The sequence below is a fragment of the Parasteatoda tepidariorum genome, chromosome 5 (assembly GCF_982258835.1).
Source record: "Parasteatoda tepidariorum strain Cologne lab strain chromosome 5, Ptep-v5.0, whole genome shotgun sequence".
Taxonomy (NCBI): Eukaryota; Metazoa; Arthropoda; class Arachnida; order Araneae; family Theridiidae; genus Parasteatoda; species Parasteatoda tepidariorum.
In genome coordinates, this window is record NC_141759.1 from 69,855,811 (window position 1) to 69,873,249 (window position 17,439).

General features: G+C 36.2%; 1 protein-coding gene across 1 annotated transcript; it reads right to left on the reverse strand.

The window, feature by feature from the left end:
- Nucleotides 1-13,125: 13,125 nt before the first annotated feature.
- Nucleotides 13,126-16,724, reverse strand: LOC147809472 (galactoside alpha-(1,2)-fucosyltransferase 1-like). Its single transcript, XM_087162833.1, is given in 2 exon segments — nucleotides 13,126-14,734; nucleotides 16,464-16,724. Coding segments are annotated over 2 exon segments (735 nt in total). The 3' UTR covers nucleotides 13,126-14,260.
- Nucleotides 16,725-17,439: the final 715 nt, after the last annotated feature.

Sequence of the window (17,439 nt, forward strand, 5' to 3'; positions counted from 1 at the left end):
TATTTTTTATTTTTAATATTTTTGGGTTTCAGGTTTTCTGGAGTTTCCATCCCTTTTTCTATTTGCATTTGGGAGTTTTGAGAAGCATCTGAGCAATTCTCGTCGTCTGTAATCATCGTATCAGATGAAAGCTGATCCTGTTGGTTGCTTGGTAGTTTTTTCCGGTTTTTATTAAAACGATTTTGTCTGCTTTTAGATACATATTTAGGTTTACTTACCAATGGGGATTGAGTTAATTTTTTGTGAAGAACATTGACCATTTGTGGGGTTATTTTCAGGTATTGACTGCTTTTTCCAGTATTTTGAGATAACTGATCAGAAGTTGATGGGATTGAGACTTTGGATAGCTGAGAAAGCTGTACAGTTTTGGATTTTAACGTATTGGGAGTCTGAGAAGGGGTTGTTGTCAGAGATTTTGAACTTTTGGGCGATATGGTAACTTTTGTATTTCGAAGTTCAGATTCACTATTATCAGTCTGTATACCTATGGATTTAGTTGTTTTTGAAGTTTTTACCACTGAAGCATATGAAACATTAAGTCTAGGTTGTGAGCTTAAAAATTTACTTTTGGCTTCAAAATATGACAAGTTTTGCATTACTTTAATATTTAGTATTTGTTTTTCTTGCTTCCATTTAGGACATTGGCGGGAATTTGCAGAATGTGATTCGGAACAGTTAGTACATTTTTCTGGCTGATTACAGGTTTTAAAAGTGTGACCGGTTTCACTGCAGCGAGAACAAGTCTCTTTTCCTCTGCAGTTGTTGGTGGAATGACCGAATTTTTGACATTTAAAGCATCGGAGGGGATTGGGAATGTATGGGCGAACTTTACAGTTTCGGTACCCTGCCTTAATATCATCAGGTAGTGTAGAAGTGTTGAATGTTAAGATTATGTGTTGAGTGGTAATTATATCTGGACCTTTTTTTATGGTTATATGCCGAGCATCTATAACTCCTTGACTGGAGAGACCTTCGATTATTTCAGAAATTGGGAGTGATTGCAATGTCTTATCAGAAATGACGCCTTTGGATATGTTTAGAGTGTTGTGGGGGATTACTGTGATTTTAACGTTTCCGAGTTGAGTTAATTTCAAAAGTGAAGCAGTTTGTTTCTTGGAATTTGTTTCAATCAATAAATCTCCAGATATCATCTGTTTGACATTTTTAGGATTACCAATGTTTGTTTCCAGTGATTTTTGAACTAAAAATGGTGACATAGATGATAGTTTCTTTTCCGTAGAGCTTAGTATGAGAAATTTTGCTGCAGTTGGGTCATAATTTAAGCATTTAGCAAGATTGAAGCTGGGTGAGGAACTTGTTCCGCTTTTGTTTCGGTGTGCAGAACTGAACACCATCTCTTCATTTTCAGCCATAGAAAAAATTAATCAACTTCCACTATCAACTGCACCACCCACCACGGAGTCCAACTTAGGGGATGCAAGTAACAAAAGGAAATGCATTACTGAACACCGGTGCTGGTCAATAGCTATACGCCCGAAAGTCACCCCTGAAGCAGCCTCCACCCTTAACGAGGTGCCCAGTAAGTGACCCCGGCCTTGACCCTAGCCATCAGATGACGTTTGTGACTAGCCTATTGATGCATACGGGCCGATATGCACCTCCCGTTTACCTGAAGCAGGGGCCAAAGCAGTGTGTTGGGGTACCAAGATGCCCCTCAACTACCAGGATCCCCTTTTCCAGGGACACGGGTCTCCACGCACGGCAAACACGCAGGTGGTTTCTTCCCATCAAGATCGGACACACCAAGGTAGTAATCGAACCAAAACAAAAAGCCCTTACCAATAAACTTGGAAACCACGATATGAGTGAAAATCTGTCATAACGAATCAAAATGTGAAACAATATCAATAACTCAGAAACTGCAAAAAAGGCATAATCAAGACCTATAATCTGCAAATAATAACCAGATTGTTAAAGTAATTTAAATAATGTTCGCTCACTAGGTCAATGAAATCATAAAGTGAATGTCAGAAACTCAAAACAGGACCCTCGCAAGAGAGAAATGGAAGAATGCTCAGGTCCAGCTCGGGGCCCCGGGTGCGCCGTACCCGTCACACAAGAGTGTGCCCCTGGGGGGCAAATATTTTAACAAACCTGACATCTGTAATAATTGTAATCAACGTCAGACCATAGAACATCTTTTGTACCATTGAGTTCGATTCCGGACACTCCGAAAAAACTACTTCCTCGAAAGGAATGAACAACAAATTTTTGTTAGTAACGAATGTAGAAAAATTATTAAAGACATTACTCGTATTAAAGTTACTCTCGAGGAACAGTTGGCCTTAAATAATGACAATAATTGTATTCCCACAGCCTTGCCGTCCTTTTATTGTGTTTTAACATTGGTCTTTTGTATTTTAACTAATCTGGTTTATACCCGCTTTTATGTGTATTTTACCAATTTTGCATTTTAACTGTTGTTTGCTCATAACTATTTTAATATCTTGGCATTCTTATTGTATATATTGCTTTTGTATTTTTATCATACATGTTTCAGCTCGTCTGATGTACTGCAAATTTTTAATGCCCTTTCGGCATATTCTCTTTTACTGTTTTTTACTGTTTATCAAATTGTCTTACATTTACTGTTTTAACATCGTTTTATCCACCTTTACGCCTTACCAATTGGTTTGAGGTATCAACTCAAAACCCTTTTCTGCTATTTATTGGTGTGAATTTGTAGTCCACCAGTTCCGGCTCATCGCTCACTCTTTGTACTGGTTTTGTTTGCTACACAGGATAAGTAACTTTTACTGTTTCTTGTCTTATAAGGGTCTGTTGACCTGTATCAATATGGATACATAAATTTTACTGGTCTTGGGTTATTTTTAGTGTTTTTGGTCTATTGGCCTTTTTTAACTTTTGGGTTAAATTTTGTCATTCCATTTATTTGCTGCTTTGTTTTATGGCCTGTTGAAATCCAAACTTGTAAATACTTTTTATGCTTCAATAAATGCCACGGGGGGGGGCGTCGCCGGGCACCTAGACCGGTGCGTGCGCCGGTGTCTGAATCGCCCCTCCTCTCCTGAGGGGGAGGTTTTCCGCGGCGATGAGTCTACTCGGTTTTCCCGCATACCCACATTTGGGAGGGGGTTAAATTACTCTTTCCATTAGTAGACTGTTTCACCCTACTCTCTGATGGCTCTATTAACTATGTGTGTATGATTTTTTTTAATCATGTTAATCACTGAACCATTATATTTCTATTATTTTGAAAAACTTCTCTATAGACTATCAAAAAGTCTATAGAAACTCGGGAAAGAGGTTCACTTAAAACTCACTGCATGATTGGTTTGGTTGATTGGATTTTATTAGCACAAGAGCCAGAAATGGCTATACTGCTCCTAGCAGTAGGTTAAAAATTGGTCAATAGGTCAAACTACTGCACTTTTATAAAGCAGAGAATTAAGTCCTATGGTCTTGATAAATTTGAAAAGGTGATGATGTATAGGGTCACCAAATAAAGATTGAACATCTGGATAAAAACTGCCAAAACGTTTGTTTCTCAAATACTTGAATCATCCACAGTCAGTAAAAATGTGTTTAATGGTGATAACAACTTGACATAATGAACAAATAGGAGCAGGTTCGTTTTTCAATAAATGCATATGGGTATATCGGAAGTGGCCAATACGCAGCTTGTTTATTAAAACAAGAGTTTTACGGTCAACGGATATTATTTTATTGTTATCAATAGAAGGGAAAATTTCACATAATTTATTATCATTTTGTGTATTCCATTGTTCTTTCTAGGCTTGATAAACTGATGATTTACAAATTCGCTTGACGTCCATTTGTGCTAAAACATTCCTGCTTATGTTATGAGTACTTTTTTGCAACTACATCAGCACATTCATTCCCGTGTATACCGACATGGGATGGTATCCAACAGAAATAAATATCGAAACCTCTGTCATATAGTTGTGCAATGTACTTTAGGATTTTGAGAATAACTGGGTTTAGACCGATGTGAGAAATGCTAGAGATAAAACTACGCGAGTCAGTATAAATTATCCACTTTAGATAAGCTTGGTCAAAAATAAAGTTAAGGGCTAGTGAAATAGAATAACATTCCTCGGTAAAAACTGGAGAGTCAGGAAGCAGTTGCTCAGATACAGTACAATTTTCTGTAGCAACAACACAACCAACATGATTATCGTGTTTTGATCAGCTAGTAAAAATTTGTTTAAAATCGTTATCTTTATGACGATGTTCATAAAATGTTTGAATAAAAACACTCGAGCTAGTGTCAGATTTTTTAAAATATTGAAAACGTCTAACACACATATTGAAACTTCAATCCAATGCCTGTGTTAGTAAAAACCTTAATATTTAAAATGTTAAAATCATTTAAAATATTGGTGATTCTAATCCCAAACGAAGGTATATAAGATGGACCAGAAAAAAAGTGAGCGGTATATTGTGGATGAACGACGCATGAGTAAAGTGAATGAAGTGGCTTTGATTTAATTTTAAAATTATAATCCAATGACAGTTTAGAGAGACGGAAATGAAGAGGGGGTTCCAAACATAACACATACAGACTTTCAATTGGTGATGTCCTAAATGCACCCAATGATATTCTCAATCCTTGATAATGGATAGTGTCGAGGTGTTTTAAAACGGATTAACGAGCTGAAGGAGTATACAATAATACCATAATCTAGTTTGAAACGTAGTTGGAACTGCACGATATATTTTTAACATCGTATCCATATCATCCCCCATGAACTGTTGGCGAAAATCTTAAGAATGTTTAATGATTGAGAGCATTTTCTCCTTATGTAATTTATATGAGGTTTAAAAGTTAGTTTAGAGTCAAAAATCAGTCCCAGGAGTTTTGTTTCTGCAACAACAGAAATAGCGTTATTATTTAAAATAATTTCGGGAAGAGGATGAAGACCTCGTCATCGACAAAAAAGAACACAGAGTTTTTTGAGGTGAGAAAGTAAAACCATTTTCATTTGCTAATTTTAAGATTTTATTTACAGCTAGTTGCATTTGTCATTCAATTAGTGTCATATTAGTAGGGGGTAATGCCTTCCGCCTCCACGTGGTGCCCCTTGGATATTCCTCACTGGATAACTAAATAACAGGCAAACAACATGATGAGCACAAATAAAGTTTTTGATACGGCATATGTCACGCCGGTTAACAAAGGATGCGTTCGGGAATTAGGCAGAGGTTCCTGTTCGAAAAGTTCACTGCGGTCTCCAGTAGCACATGCCAAACCCCTGGGTGATCCCAATGCTAATACCGCTGCTTTGCAGCTTACTCCGAGAGCTGGTGAAGTGTCCAAAGGCACAGACCTTTCCTCTGCAGAAGTCTCTGGTCTCCAGAGACACTCGGGGGACAATGTGTCTGGCACCACTATAATGTCCAAGAGTCAGAGAAGGAAGTTGAGAAAAATGAGGGCCACTGAAGCGAGTGGCGGAGCTAAGATACCTAGGTCCTCTGATGCAGTGCCCTCATCCAGAGTGCCAGCCCAAAAAGGTGAGAAGTCCAGAGAAGATGTTGCTCCTGGGAGGAAAGCCCAATCCAGAGAAGTGGTTTCCCCTAGTTGGGATATCCGAGCTGGAGAGGGGGACCCAACTGGGAACCTCCAATCTGGAGATTCTATTGCTTGTGCTGCCAAGTCGATCAAGATTATTGTCCGGAAGGACTTTCCTTCGGACAAGCTTTCTCTGAGAGACATAAACAACATCCTCAAGGAGATCTTAGCGCAGACTGACGCCATTCCCGGTGGTGAAAGAATACCTGAAATACACAGCAACAACCAACTAAGAGGAGCGTTGGTAATACAGTGTAATGAGTACACGGTAGAGTGGATTAGAGGCCACTTTAATGACAGATCCTTGGGCGACCTCACGCTTAAAGTCTTAAGCGCTGATGAGTTACCCAAGCCTGTGAAGGTCGCCTTTAAGACCAGGGAACAATTTTCTGATCAAGGCACCTTTTTGTGGTGTCTTCAGAGACTAAACCCAGAGTTTAAGTCTATGAGGTGGAGGGTTCTGCAGAATGCTGCGGAACCGGACACCTCTAGATGGATCTTTGAGATTGAGTCTGAAGATGTGAAGATTGTGAGGGCCAATTATTGCGCACTCACTGGTGTAGATCGTGGTGTCCTTAAGATTATCCTCTATCCTAACAAGAAAAAGGTAGAGTCTCCAAAAACATCGGAGGTTCTCTCTGTCGAACCTGAAGACCAGTAGGAAATGGATCAGGAGGATGAGCCTTGAAAGGCTCATTCACCTGATTCCAAGGTAAGTTCAATTGGGGCTCTTTATTTTTTAGAGCTAGGGTTTTACCAACCCTAGCTCTAAAAAATAAAGAGCCCCAATACCAGGTACCAGGTAAAGAGAATTACTTTGAGGCTAAATCCTTCTGACCAATTAGCCACACTTCCTGTCTGTTGAAAGCTATTGAAAAGCTAATTGACAGATACTTTAGAGACACTGTGCTCATAGATAAGCCAATGTCCTCCACACACCATGCTTATCAACCTGGCAAGTCAACAGAGTCTGCTCTATATGAGCTCTCCTTCCTGCTTGAGAAAACTATCTCAGATAAGGAGGTTGCTCTTGCAGAATTTATTAACATTGAAGGTGCGTTTGATTAAGACCCTGTTGAGACTATCATCAGTGCACTTGGGAACAGAGGCATAAATCCAATAATTACCACGTGGACAACCAATTTGCTATCCTCTAGGTATGTTTGTTTCGTTTTATTGGGTGCAAGCATGAAAGTGCTTGCATGAACCTCGGAATGCCCTCAAGGAGGGGTTTTGTCCCCTATCTTATGGTGTATGGTTATAGACTCTTTGTTAGTTCGGTTAACTGATCTTGGCATTCCCTGTATCGGGTACGCTGATGACGGTGTTATTGTCGTCAGAGGCAAGCATGGTCAAACAGTCCTGATAACATGAATAATGCACTTCTAGAAGTAGCTAGATGGTGCTCTGACTCTGGCTAATCTCTCAACCCGTCCAAGATAAGTTTTGTAGCCTTCACAAGAAAAAGGTATCTTGATCTAAGACTATAAATTGGAACTCACGGAGAAAGTGAAGTTTCTCGGGGTTTATTTTGACTCCAAACTTAAGTGGGGTCATCACCTTGAATACTGTATCAGCAGGGCCAGAAAGATTTTCTGGTCTTGCAGAAATGCTATTGGTAGAACCTGGGGATTATCCCCCAAAATAGTTTACTGGATATACTCAATAATTCTTAATCCTATTATCACATATGGCGTAATCGTCTGGTGGTCAGGGACTAAATTGAGCTCCCTCAGGTCTTATCTTAATAGACTACAAAGAATGGTCTGTGTAGCCCTGTCAGACTGTCTTAGGACCACTCCCACAGTTGCTCTTGAGAGCTTACTTGGGCATCTTCCATTGAACTTACGCATTGAAGCTCAGGCAGGTATGAAACGTCTTATGTACCTTGGCTTATGGAAAGAGTTTCCCTTGTCATGGGTCATCTTGTTTCACAAGTGATGAATTTGCCTTCTTTTATTATGCCTAGTGACTATATGTCACTAATATATGCTTTTACAAGCCTTTTAAGATCCTTTTTCCTACTAGAGATGAATGGTTTAATTCTCCTCGGTGGCTTAAAGGCAAATGTCTAATATCGTACTCTGATGGTTCAAAGATTGGTCTCAAATCAGGAGCAGGAATTTATTGCTCTAATAACTGATCCATTGGGTACCTGGACATTCTTGGGTATTCTTGGAAATGAGCTAGCTGATGAAGCAGCACAGGCTAGCTCTAATGAAATCGTCTGGGGCCCTGAACCTGCACTGGGAATTTCTCCCACCTCTTTTAGGGCATCCATATTCAAGCTCTATGGCAAAATTGCCCATGAGCAATGGCGCGTTGCTGACGGTCAGAGACAAGCTAAGGAGCTGAATCGAGACTGTCCTAGTGAACGTCAAAGGAAGCTTTAAGAAACAGTTAAAGATTAATAGAAACAGTTTAAGGAAGATCATTGGTCTTCTTACTGGACACTGAATCCTCACCTATACATAATGAGAATTGAATCCGATTCTCTTTGTCGAGGTTGTCATCTTTAAGAAGAAACATCACGACATGTACTTTGTGTGATTGTGAGGTCTATTCTACTCAAAGATTTGAGCATTTTGGGCCAGCATTGCGTCAATACCGGGGAACTACAGGATGTTCCTGTAAGGTGCTTGCTGAATTTTATTTCAGCTATAGGGCTTTTATGCTAATCATGATTTAGGGATTTGGTACAATAAACCTCTGTTCGATGTGCCCTACTCTTTGGTGATGCCCAAACTCTAAGTGTAAGTCATATTAGTGGATCGGCATGAAATCCAAAAGTCATCCACAAATAATTCACCATATAGTGTTACAGGAAGTTGAGTTAAAATGTTGTTTATTTTCAATATGAAAAGTGTTACACTTAAAACACTTCCCTGTGGAACATCTTGTTCCTGAGGAAAAATATCAGATAAAACGGAATTAATTTTAACCTGAAACGTTCTATTGGATAAAAAGTTTCTTATAAAATTAAACATGCTACCACTTATCCCAGTTTATTAGGGCCCTAAGTATACCATAACGCCAAGTTCTGTCGGAAGGCTTTACCATATCAAAGAAAATTGAAACTAGATGCGGATTTCTTAAGAATGCGAGGTGTGAAATGTCAGTTTCAAGTTTTTCTACGATGCACAGTGGGACAAAATCAGAAAAATGCTGCCAAAATTACAAAATTAACTTCAATGTTCTAAAAATTGACCACCTATAAGTTTTTTGGGTCACTGATTTCAAATATGAAGACAAAATTTCAAAAAAACAAAATGGCGGATGATTATTGAAAAAATTGTAAATAAATAAATAAAAATTATTTGCTAGTAGTTTTTGAGATCTTTGATTACAAATTTGTGGTTAATAATTTTAATAAATAAAGTAATGGATATAAAATCGCAAATAATTATCAAAACAAATTTAAACTAAACAAATGGAATTAAAATATTTAAGATTGTTAATTACAAATTCGATTATCGAACTTAAAAAAAAATAATGAATTATATTTTGCTAGATATAAAAAATTTTGAAAATTTTATAACAAAAATAATCTCAAGTTTATTTTTATAATTTTATCAGCCAATTCGATATATCAGCCAAATTCGCAAATATTCGCAGCTAATTTTTTTTAGTTCTTGAGTATATATACCAAACAAATGTACACATTTTCGTTTTTTCCTCGGCAACGTAAGGCTTTTTTATAGAGCACTCTAAAGTTACAATTTCATTGTATAGGGTAGAAATAGGGAAATGGCTCTGGTTTTAATAGTATTTATATAAAATAATGAATTCATATATATCTTAGAAATACATTTGTATATAAATCATGCATAGTTTTAATATTTTTATTTCCTATAAGGATTTATCATACTAATAAAAATTTAACTGAAAAATTTACTTTTTTTTATTTCGACTTTGCTTCCATTTAATTGCTATTTCCATTAATAAACCAAAAAAAGAAAAAATACACCGTCATATTCCTTGGAAATTCTACTACAAAAAACCATAGAGATTTATTTTTCTTATAACTTCATTTTTGACCGCGAAAAATGATTTTTGTTCCACAGTGCGATGATCTTGCCTCTGCGGAAACCACTTGGTATTGAGAAAGGTGATTTTGGGTTCAAGTAAATACATAAGACTGCGATTTACCATTTTTTCTAACAGCTTGCAGAGGCAGCTGGTTAAAGCGATGGGTCTGTAACTCGTGGTTTCTTCCAGATTCTTTCCTGGTTTGAGAATGGGTATCGCGTAAGCTGTAGACCAGTTTTTAGGAAAAATTCTTTTGGACCAAATTCGGTTGTACATTATCAGAAGACTTACGATTTTATCTGGTAGATTTTGAATCATAGAATAGTCAATTTCATCAGAACTACGAGTCGTAGAGTGAGTATATTTTTAAAACATATTGAAGTTCGTTTAAGAGTAAAAGGTTTATTACATTCGCTGTTTGTGTTCTTTGGAGTTAGTTTAATTTTCTTACTATTTCTTTTTATCGTAGCAAACAGTTGTAGGTCATCAGAGTCGCTAGAAACTTTAGCGAAAGCATCGGCCAGAGCATTTGCTATATCGTGAATATGAGAGATAGGAGAATTGTTACATCTGAGAATATGTATATTATTTGCAGTGCATTTCTCAGATATTGTTTTTATTTTATGCCAGATGATGTTTGACGGTGTATTATCTTTAATTGACGTAACGTAATTTTGCCAAGATGTTTCTTGCGCCTTACGTCAAATTCTGCGAGCCAGGGAGTGAGCTATTTTAAATGCAATCAGGTTATCTGTTGTTGGGTTCTTATGGAAATTTTCCCATCGCTGTTTTTGTTCTTTCTCTGCTTTGTTACACTCCCGGTTCTACCACGGTTTAAGTAGTTTAAGTAATTTGAACTATGTCATTTTTGTACTGTGTTTGGCTGCATCAAGTATTTTACCAATAAAATGTTCAACTACAAGATCGATATCGTTTTGATTTATAAGATTTTCATCGAGTTGTATGCTAGGGGAAAGTTTAGCCCAATTTGTTGTAGTCACTTTGAGTCTTGGGGTTTTGGAAAGTTGGTAATTATTAGTGCCTGCATGAGTGAGTATAAATGGAAAATAATCACTATTGAAGAGATTATTATGCACGTGAAACGACCAATACGGATGCTACGATGAACTTCAAATCGTTAGATCTATGGCATGAAATGTTTTTGAGGGGATGTGAAAATGGGTGATTTCTCCTGTGCTAAAAAGGCATAAAGTATGGTCATCTATAAGTTTTTCAATCAGAACTCCCCCACATAAGGCTATGGCCATTGAAATATGCGGTTATTATGAAAGGTTGAGGAAGCTGTGCGATTAAATTATCTGAATCTAATTGGCAGATTATCATGAGGAGGAAGATAAATACAACAAACATTGAGAAGAAATTGAAGAGATATTTGAGCAGCGACGGCTTGTAAGTTAGTGTTAAGTGATATTATGCGAGATGGATGCAGAGTGGAAGTCATAATCATGACTCCACCACAAGCTTCATTTCTGTCAATGTTATCTTTTCTAACTGAATTATAATCGCGAAGTTTAGCATTTTGGTTAGGTTTTAGTGCGGTTTCTTGGAGAGAAATGCAACATGGAGAAAGTTTATTTACAATATCAATGATGTCAGGTTTTGTAACATTATAGCTTCTGCAATTCCAATATATTATATTTCTTGTCTTCCTCTGTTGTTACTCTCTTTATAGTAATTTCCTTTTTCGACAGCTTTTTCAATTTTTTCCTCTGGGTTTTCAGTTTCCACTTCCTTCTTATCAGTGTCTCGCTCAGTAGATCAAATCTATTATAAAGGGGGTTATGGGGTCTACCACTCTTCTCAGTAATAATCTGTTTTGTAAAAAGGTGGTATTGTGAGTGAGAACGTTCGCCTATTTCCGCAAACTGCGCTATACTCACATCTGACCTATTTACTTTTTCGTCAGATCAATTTTTCGTTAGTTTATCTTTGAGCCCCCACTTTCGGGTCTTGTACCAACTTAGTTTGTTCCTGAGTTCGCGCATGCAATCAAAAAGTATAGAAAACATACGTCTAAGAGTTTCATCCAGGTTTAATGCTGAAACTGAGTACGGAATTCTATCTATGGTAGCTGTCGTCGTTGGTTTGTTGATTCGAATTTCTTCAATTCCTAGCTTATTCTTAAAAGAGAACTATTGCCCTCCCTAACCGTTTTGGGTCCTACCATAGGAATACAGTACAGTTTCGGCTTAGCCATCCCCTTCGTTGCCGTGCTCGGAATGTAAAAGATCTACAAGCGGGATGCCCTAAAGCCTGGGGGGTTGGCCCCCGCGACACTCAGAATGGCCAACACCAGCAGCCCTGACTTGAAGTTCGCCGCTGATTGCAGGGAAAAAAACCGGTTCCGCAGTAGATCACTCGACCAAGTCTGAAGAGAGAATGAGTGACATTTTGAGATCCTCTCCATATGTGGTAGTATTTAATTAATTCAGTGGTAGCTCATCCCGCTACCCACCACTATCTTGTTTTCAATATTATTATTGGGTACCAATTTATTAGTAGATGGTAAATTATGTTAAATCTAACTTTCAGATATTCCAATTTGTTTTGGTTATCTGGGATTAGCTCAAAAGTTGTTTGTTGTTGGACCGGAATAAATTCAATTTACAGCTTGTTAACTCTAGATTTACATCCAAAAGCACCAAAAGATTGCTCATTAATTGCCCTGATAGTCCGACTATCCAGTCATACCTTACTGGGACTATGTATGACTGCTGCGTTTGGGCTCACGGTAAAGGTATGAACTCTAAATAACGTATAGAATTAACTAACATAGTCAAACACCTTATCGGGAGAACGTGTTACCGACACCACAAGGGCTATATAGTCGATAACACAGATACTCCGTGTAAGACTCCATAAGTAAATAAAAGTACTAGGATAAAAAAGTAAAATATTAAAGCAATGCTGTAAAAAGCATTATCTAACTCTAAATAACGGATAGAATTAACTAACATAGTCAAACACCTTATCGGGAGAACGTGTTACCGACACCACAAGGGCTATATAGTCGATAACACAGATACTCCTTGTAAGACTCCATAAGTAAATAAAAGTACTAGGATAAAAAAGTAAAATATTAAAGCAATGCTGTAAAAAGCATTATCTAACTCTAAATAACGAATAGAATTAACTAACATAGTCAAACACCTTATCGGGAGAACGTGTTACCGACACCACAAGGGCTATATAGTCGATAACACAGATACTCCGTGTAAGACTCCACAAGTAAATAAAGGTACTAGGATAATAAAAAAAAGCAAGATGTTAAAGTAATGCTGTAAACAGCAATGCAAGTGAAACTGCAAGCAGTATCACAAGATAAAACTTGTCTTGAAAAAGACTTTTTTTATCAAACTATGAAGCAAGCCTGATATAAAAAAGCAGTCGAGGTTCAACTTACTTCAGCATACTTGGCGCCGTTTTGTACAGGAACCTTTTTGTAGGCTATAGTACCACAAGGTATACTATAGCCTACGTCACAGATCGTGTTATTCCTACTAAATTTAACTAGTAAACAGCATTTTCTGCGAACCTGATTTCTAGCAACAAGTAAAAGCATCAAACGAAGTGTTTTGTTATAAGTCGCTACTCGCCAGGTTGGAATTGTATTAGTCTAGTTCCATTGGGAATAATTTATATTGTTGTTTTACCGAAGTTTATGAATTTAGTAAGCATATTTAAAACTCAGTTTATTAATTAAACTAAAAGGTAAATGTTATTCCTAGTAAGTGGAAGTAGTTGTGCTTTTTTCATATTATACCCAATTGTCAAAAAAAAATTTAAAAAATCAATTTCTTAATTAAATGAATATAAATATTTTACACGTTGAAAATCTGTAAGCATTCTGTATAATAAACTAAGTATATAGAAATTCCGATACATAATTCTGTGCTTATAAAATAGAGAATTATTCGTCTGAATAAAATACACAAAAATTCAAATGTATCCTAAAGATAATTTATTATAATGACTAAACAAAGCATGTAACTTATGTGTCATAATGTGCTTATGAAAACGATGTGTCAGCATTATCACAACTGTATGAGAGTAAAGTAAGCTAAGACAGAAGTCAGTGAACACAATAATAAAAAGTTTCACATAGAATATTAGATCTCTCTTCTGAGTTACTCCGGTAACATGAAAAGAAAAGTATCTCTTCATCAAGAGATGACTGAATAATATGGCTTATTGCAAACGGAAGCCATTCTTTTTGCATTGCACCAGATTTATTAGAAAAAGCCTCCAGCACTTTTAAATAAGCCGAAAATTTAAAGCTTATCACAGTGAGCCCACATACTTGTTGGGTAAGTAGAAAATATATCACTTTATTAACCTGAGTTATTTGAGACAATTCACAAAAAGTCACGAACAGTGGAAACTTATCGTAAATAGCCTTATTAAAGGTTTATCGCCATTAAGCCTAAGCAAATTCAATCTGAGTAATTCATCGTACATTGCAATGAGCCTAAAATCTCAAGAACAGCCGAGTAGAAAATGAACTGAAGACTTTTCCCAATATCCTGGCTCATTACAAAATGGCAGCGGCTGTCTGCAAAAAACCGGATTATTCAATAGACCGACACAATATGCAGAAATAATGAATGTAAAGTAGTTTTGAAATATTTCCGGGTGCTATCTAGTATTTTTAGAAGTAGAATATGTTTCCCGAAATCCAGTTTTAGTCGTTGAAATACCTTTCCACTCTAGAAGATACATTCTATTGTACTTAAAATAATCTTTTCTGTACGTAGTGTCCGGTTTCGGGAAATCCGAAAAGTACATCACTTCACCCCCTGCCAGAAAACCACCCCAGAAGCCAAAAGTATCGTATGTCATGATAGTGTGGTTACATTCGGCTAGCAAAGCCATGTCGCGTCCAGGGCTCAGACTGTCCGGCACTGTCAATATCCCTAGAGGAGAGAGGTTTGTCTTGCACCAATCTCTGTCGTCGCTCACTGCCAAGAGTGTCACATTTTCGAACTTCGTTGTGAAATGTTCGACGGCTTTCTTGAAGTAAGCCCTGTCTACTTCTCTGCCATTACGATGTTTCAGCCAGCCTCCTCCTCCTCCAGAGTCGTATAAGTAATCTCCTCTTCTAACATGTACCTACAAACAAATAATGTTTAAAAAGACTTTATTTGTGCGAAATCGTTTTTCATTATTTAAAAAAAAATTAAGTTGTGAAATATCATTTTAGGAAAATAAAGTCGAAACAAATAAATGAGTAAAAAACAAATGGTAATGCTTCTGACATAGCGTTGTTATCCATCAGGAATTTCATACTGTAGGGTAGATATCAATTAGGGTAAATAATTGTTATTTTTGATTTAAAGAATAGTATTCTCCCAATGGCATTTGTTACTTTTTTCTCTTCTGAGAAAAAAAATATATATATAAATTATAACTAAGCGTTTTAACCAGAGATGATTGTCACAAATATTTTGCTTCTCTAAGGTATATACTGTGGATGAGAAGGGACTGAAAAAATTATTCTAGAACTAATGAATAAACCTAATTTTAAGCGTGGTATAGGGAAAACGTGATTTTTTGCACCAAAAACTTGCACCATTCCCTCACAAATGAAGAGCTCAGTGGAAAAATCCGCTTGGTGACATATTTTAAAAAGTTCTTATTTTAGTCTTATTTAAATATATAACATTCATTAATGTTTCTAAATGTTTTCATTCCAGAGATACTCAGTGGTAGAACCGGCTAAGTGACATTATTTGAGTACTTAGTAAATGGAAGAACCGGCTAAGTAGCTTGGCGACATATAGTCAATAAACAACTCTAGAAAAGCTCTTGCTTGGCATCGAACGCCAAAGCTCGGGGAGAAAAAAAGTGGGTGAAAAAGAAAAACTGGAAACAGTAGCATTAAAAAGAAATTTCTCTTTTTACGAACCAATAATTAAAAATAGACAAAACCCTTAAACAGCTTCAATATACAATTTCTTTTTGTTTTGTTTTTTTTTTCTTTTTTTTTTTCTGATTCGCATTAGTTTGTGTTTCAGACACACTGCTTTAGTAAAAAATTGAAAATAAATATTATTCTGTACTTAAGCAACTTTTTCAGTTTATTATTATGGTTCGTGGTATGGCTCTCGTTTTTCTCTTTTAAATAAAACAATAAATCGATTATGATCAACATTTCAAAGTCATGCACGAAATTTAAAAGCGGAGACAATCATTTGGCCTAATTGTATGGTTTGAGATAAACTCCTGACGATCAAAAATTATAATAATTAACAGTTTTCTAAGGTACTTATCCTATTCAGTATAAAAAAAAGGAAAGATGAAAGGGTACTGTTGAATTCTTTAATTATAATAGGATAATTTTAACATTCGTGGGGCTAATATATACTCATATATCTAAATATTAACATTCATAACAAATTACACAAATAGATGCCGACACCGATATGAAAAGCAAATAAAGCAAAGTTTACTATTGAAAGTCAGATCTTTTCAATCTAATTATTTTGTCATTATCTGTTTGAAAAAATGATAAAGCTGACATTTTGAATCAGGTATTGTATTTTTTCATGAATTTCATCAAATCACTTTGGAATTTGTTTTATAAATTTCGACGTAAGAAAGCTGGCATTTTGAATTAAGTATCTGTTTTTTACTCGAATTTTATCAAACAAGCTTGAAATTTATTTTCTAACTTCTGATATAGAAAAGAACTTTGTCCAATGTTTTCAAATCAAATTGACACTAGCCAATAAATCCAATGTTTAAAAAGAGACTTTTTTTAACAACTTATAAGTAGACTTTTGAAATGAACTCAAATTGAAAATTTGTTAATATGTATATGCATGGCACTTTTAGTTACTCCCACTTAAACTTGAGTGTGAGGCTTCTGTCGTTTGAACTTCCACAGAAGTTCTTGAGCATGCTTTACGAAGGATGGCTTGAAGTGGAAGACTTCCCTGACTTCTTGGTGGATATGATGAAAGAACGTATAAGAATTCGGATATGCATTCCCCTTGATAATGTTCGAGTCATGTGGATTTCGATAGTCCTCATCCCTTAGCCAACTTAGAATCAACCACGGGTTCTTTTCTACAAACGTAGCTTCGTTGACCGGCAACATTAAGCTCATCAATCACAGTGGATATCTTTTCTTTTTGTGATGTAGCAAAGTTAAACTGCTAGCCGACATTACAGTCAAAACGTAAATATTTGCCCCTATTTTGACTAACATCTATACAAATACCAAATTTTGTCTGAAATCTATACAAATACCAGTTTTAAAGCGTGCTTGTTACGTAACTCTCCATTTACACGCGGCCTGAGATCAAACGCGTGACGTCACAAGAGAAACGAAAGCCTAATTTTTTTTGAGGAGCCTGCTTCAGACCAGGGCTAAAGAGAATACAAGGGCTAGTTCACTCCGCTCTTAGAGCTGAAGCTACGATTTCCCTCCTCATGACGTCACTGTGTCCACAGATCTCGGAGATCGCAAGCAAAGATATGATAACTTTGCATCTTTCTCTTTGTAAAAATAAGTTAGACTTTTTCTGGTTATTAGCCTTCAAACTTTACGTAATTAACACATTATTTCCGTTCATAAACATAGTTCAAAAAAAACTTTCTTGGTTATTATATTAAAAAAATACCATTTTAAACTTATAAAAATGTTTTGCTAGTTGGTGAAAATGACACGATAAATACTTTATTTTAAAAAGTTCAGTTTTAACTTTAACTATTAAGAAAAATGAAGGCATATATCGACACTTTTTTTATTTACATATTCTTTTATAAAGATAAGTTAAGTTAAATTTAGAATCCCTGATTTTAAAATATGT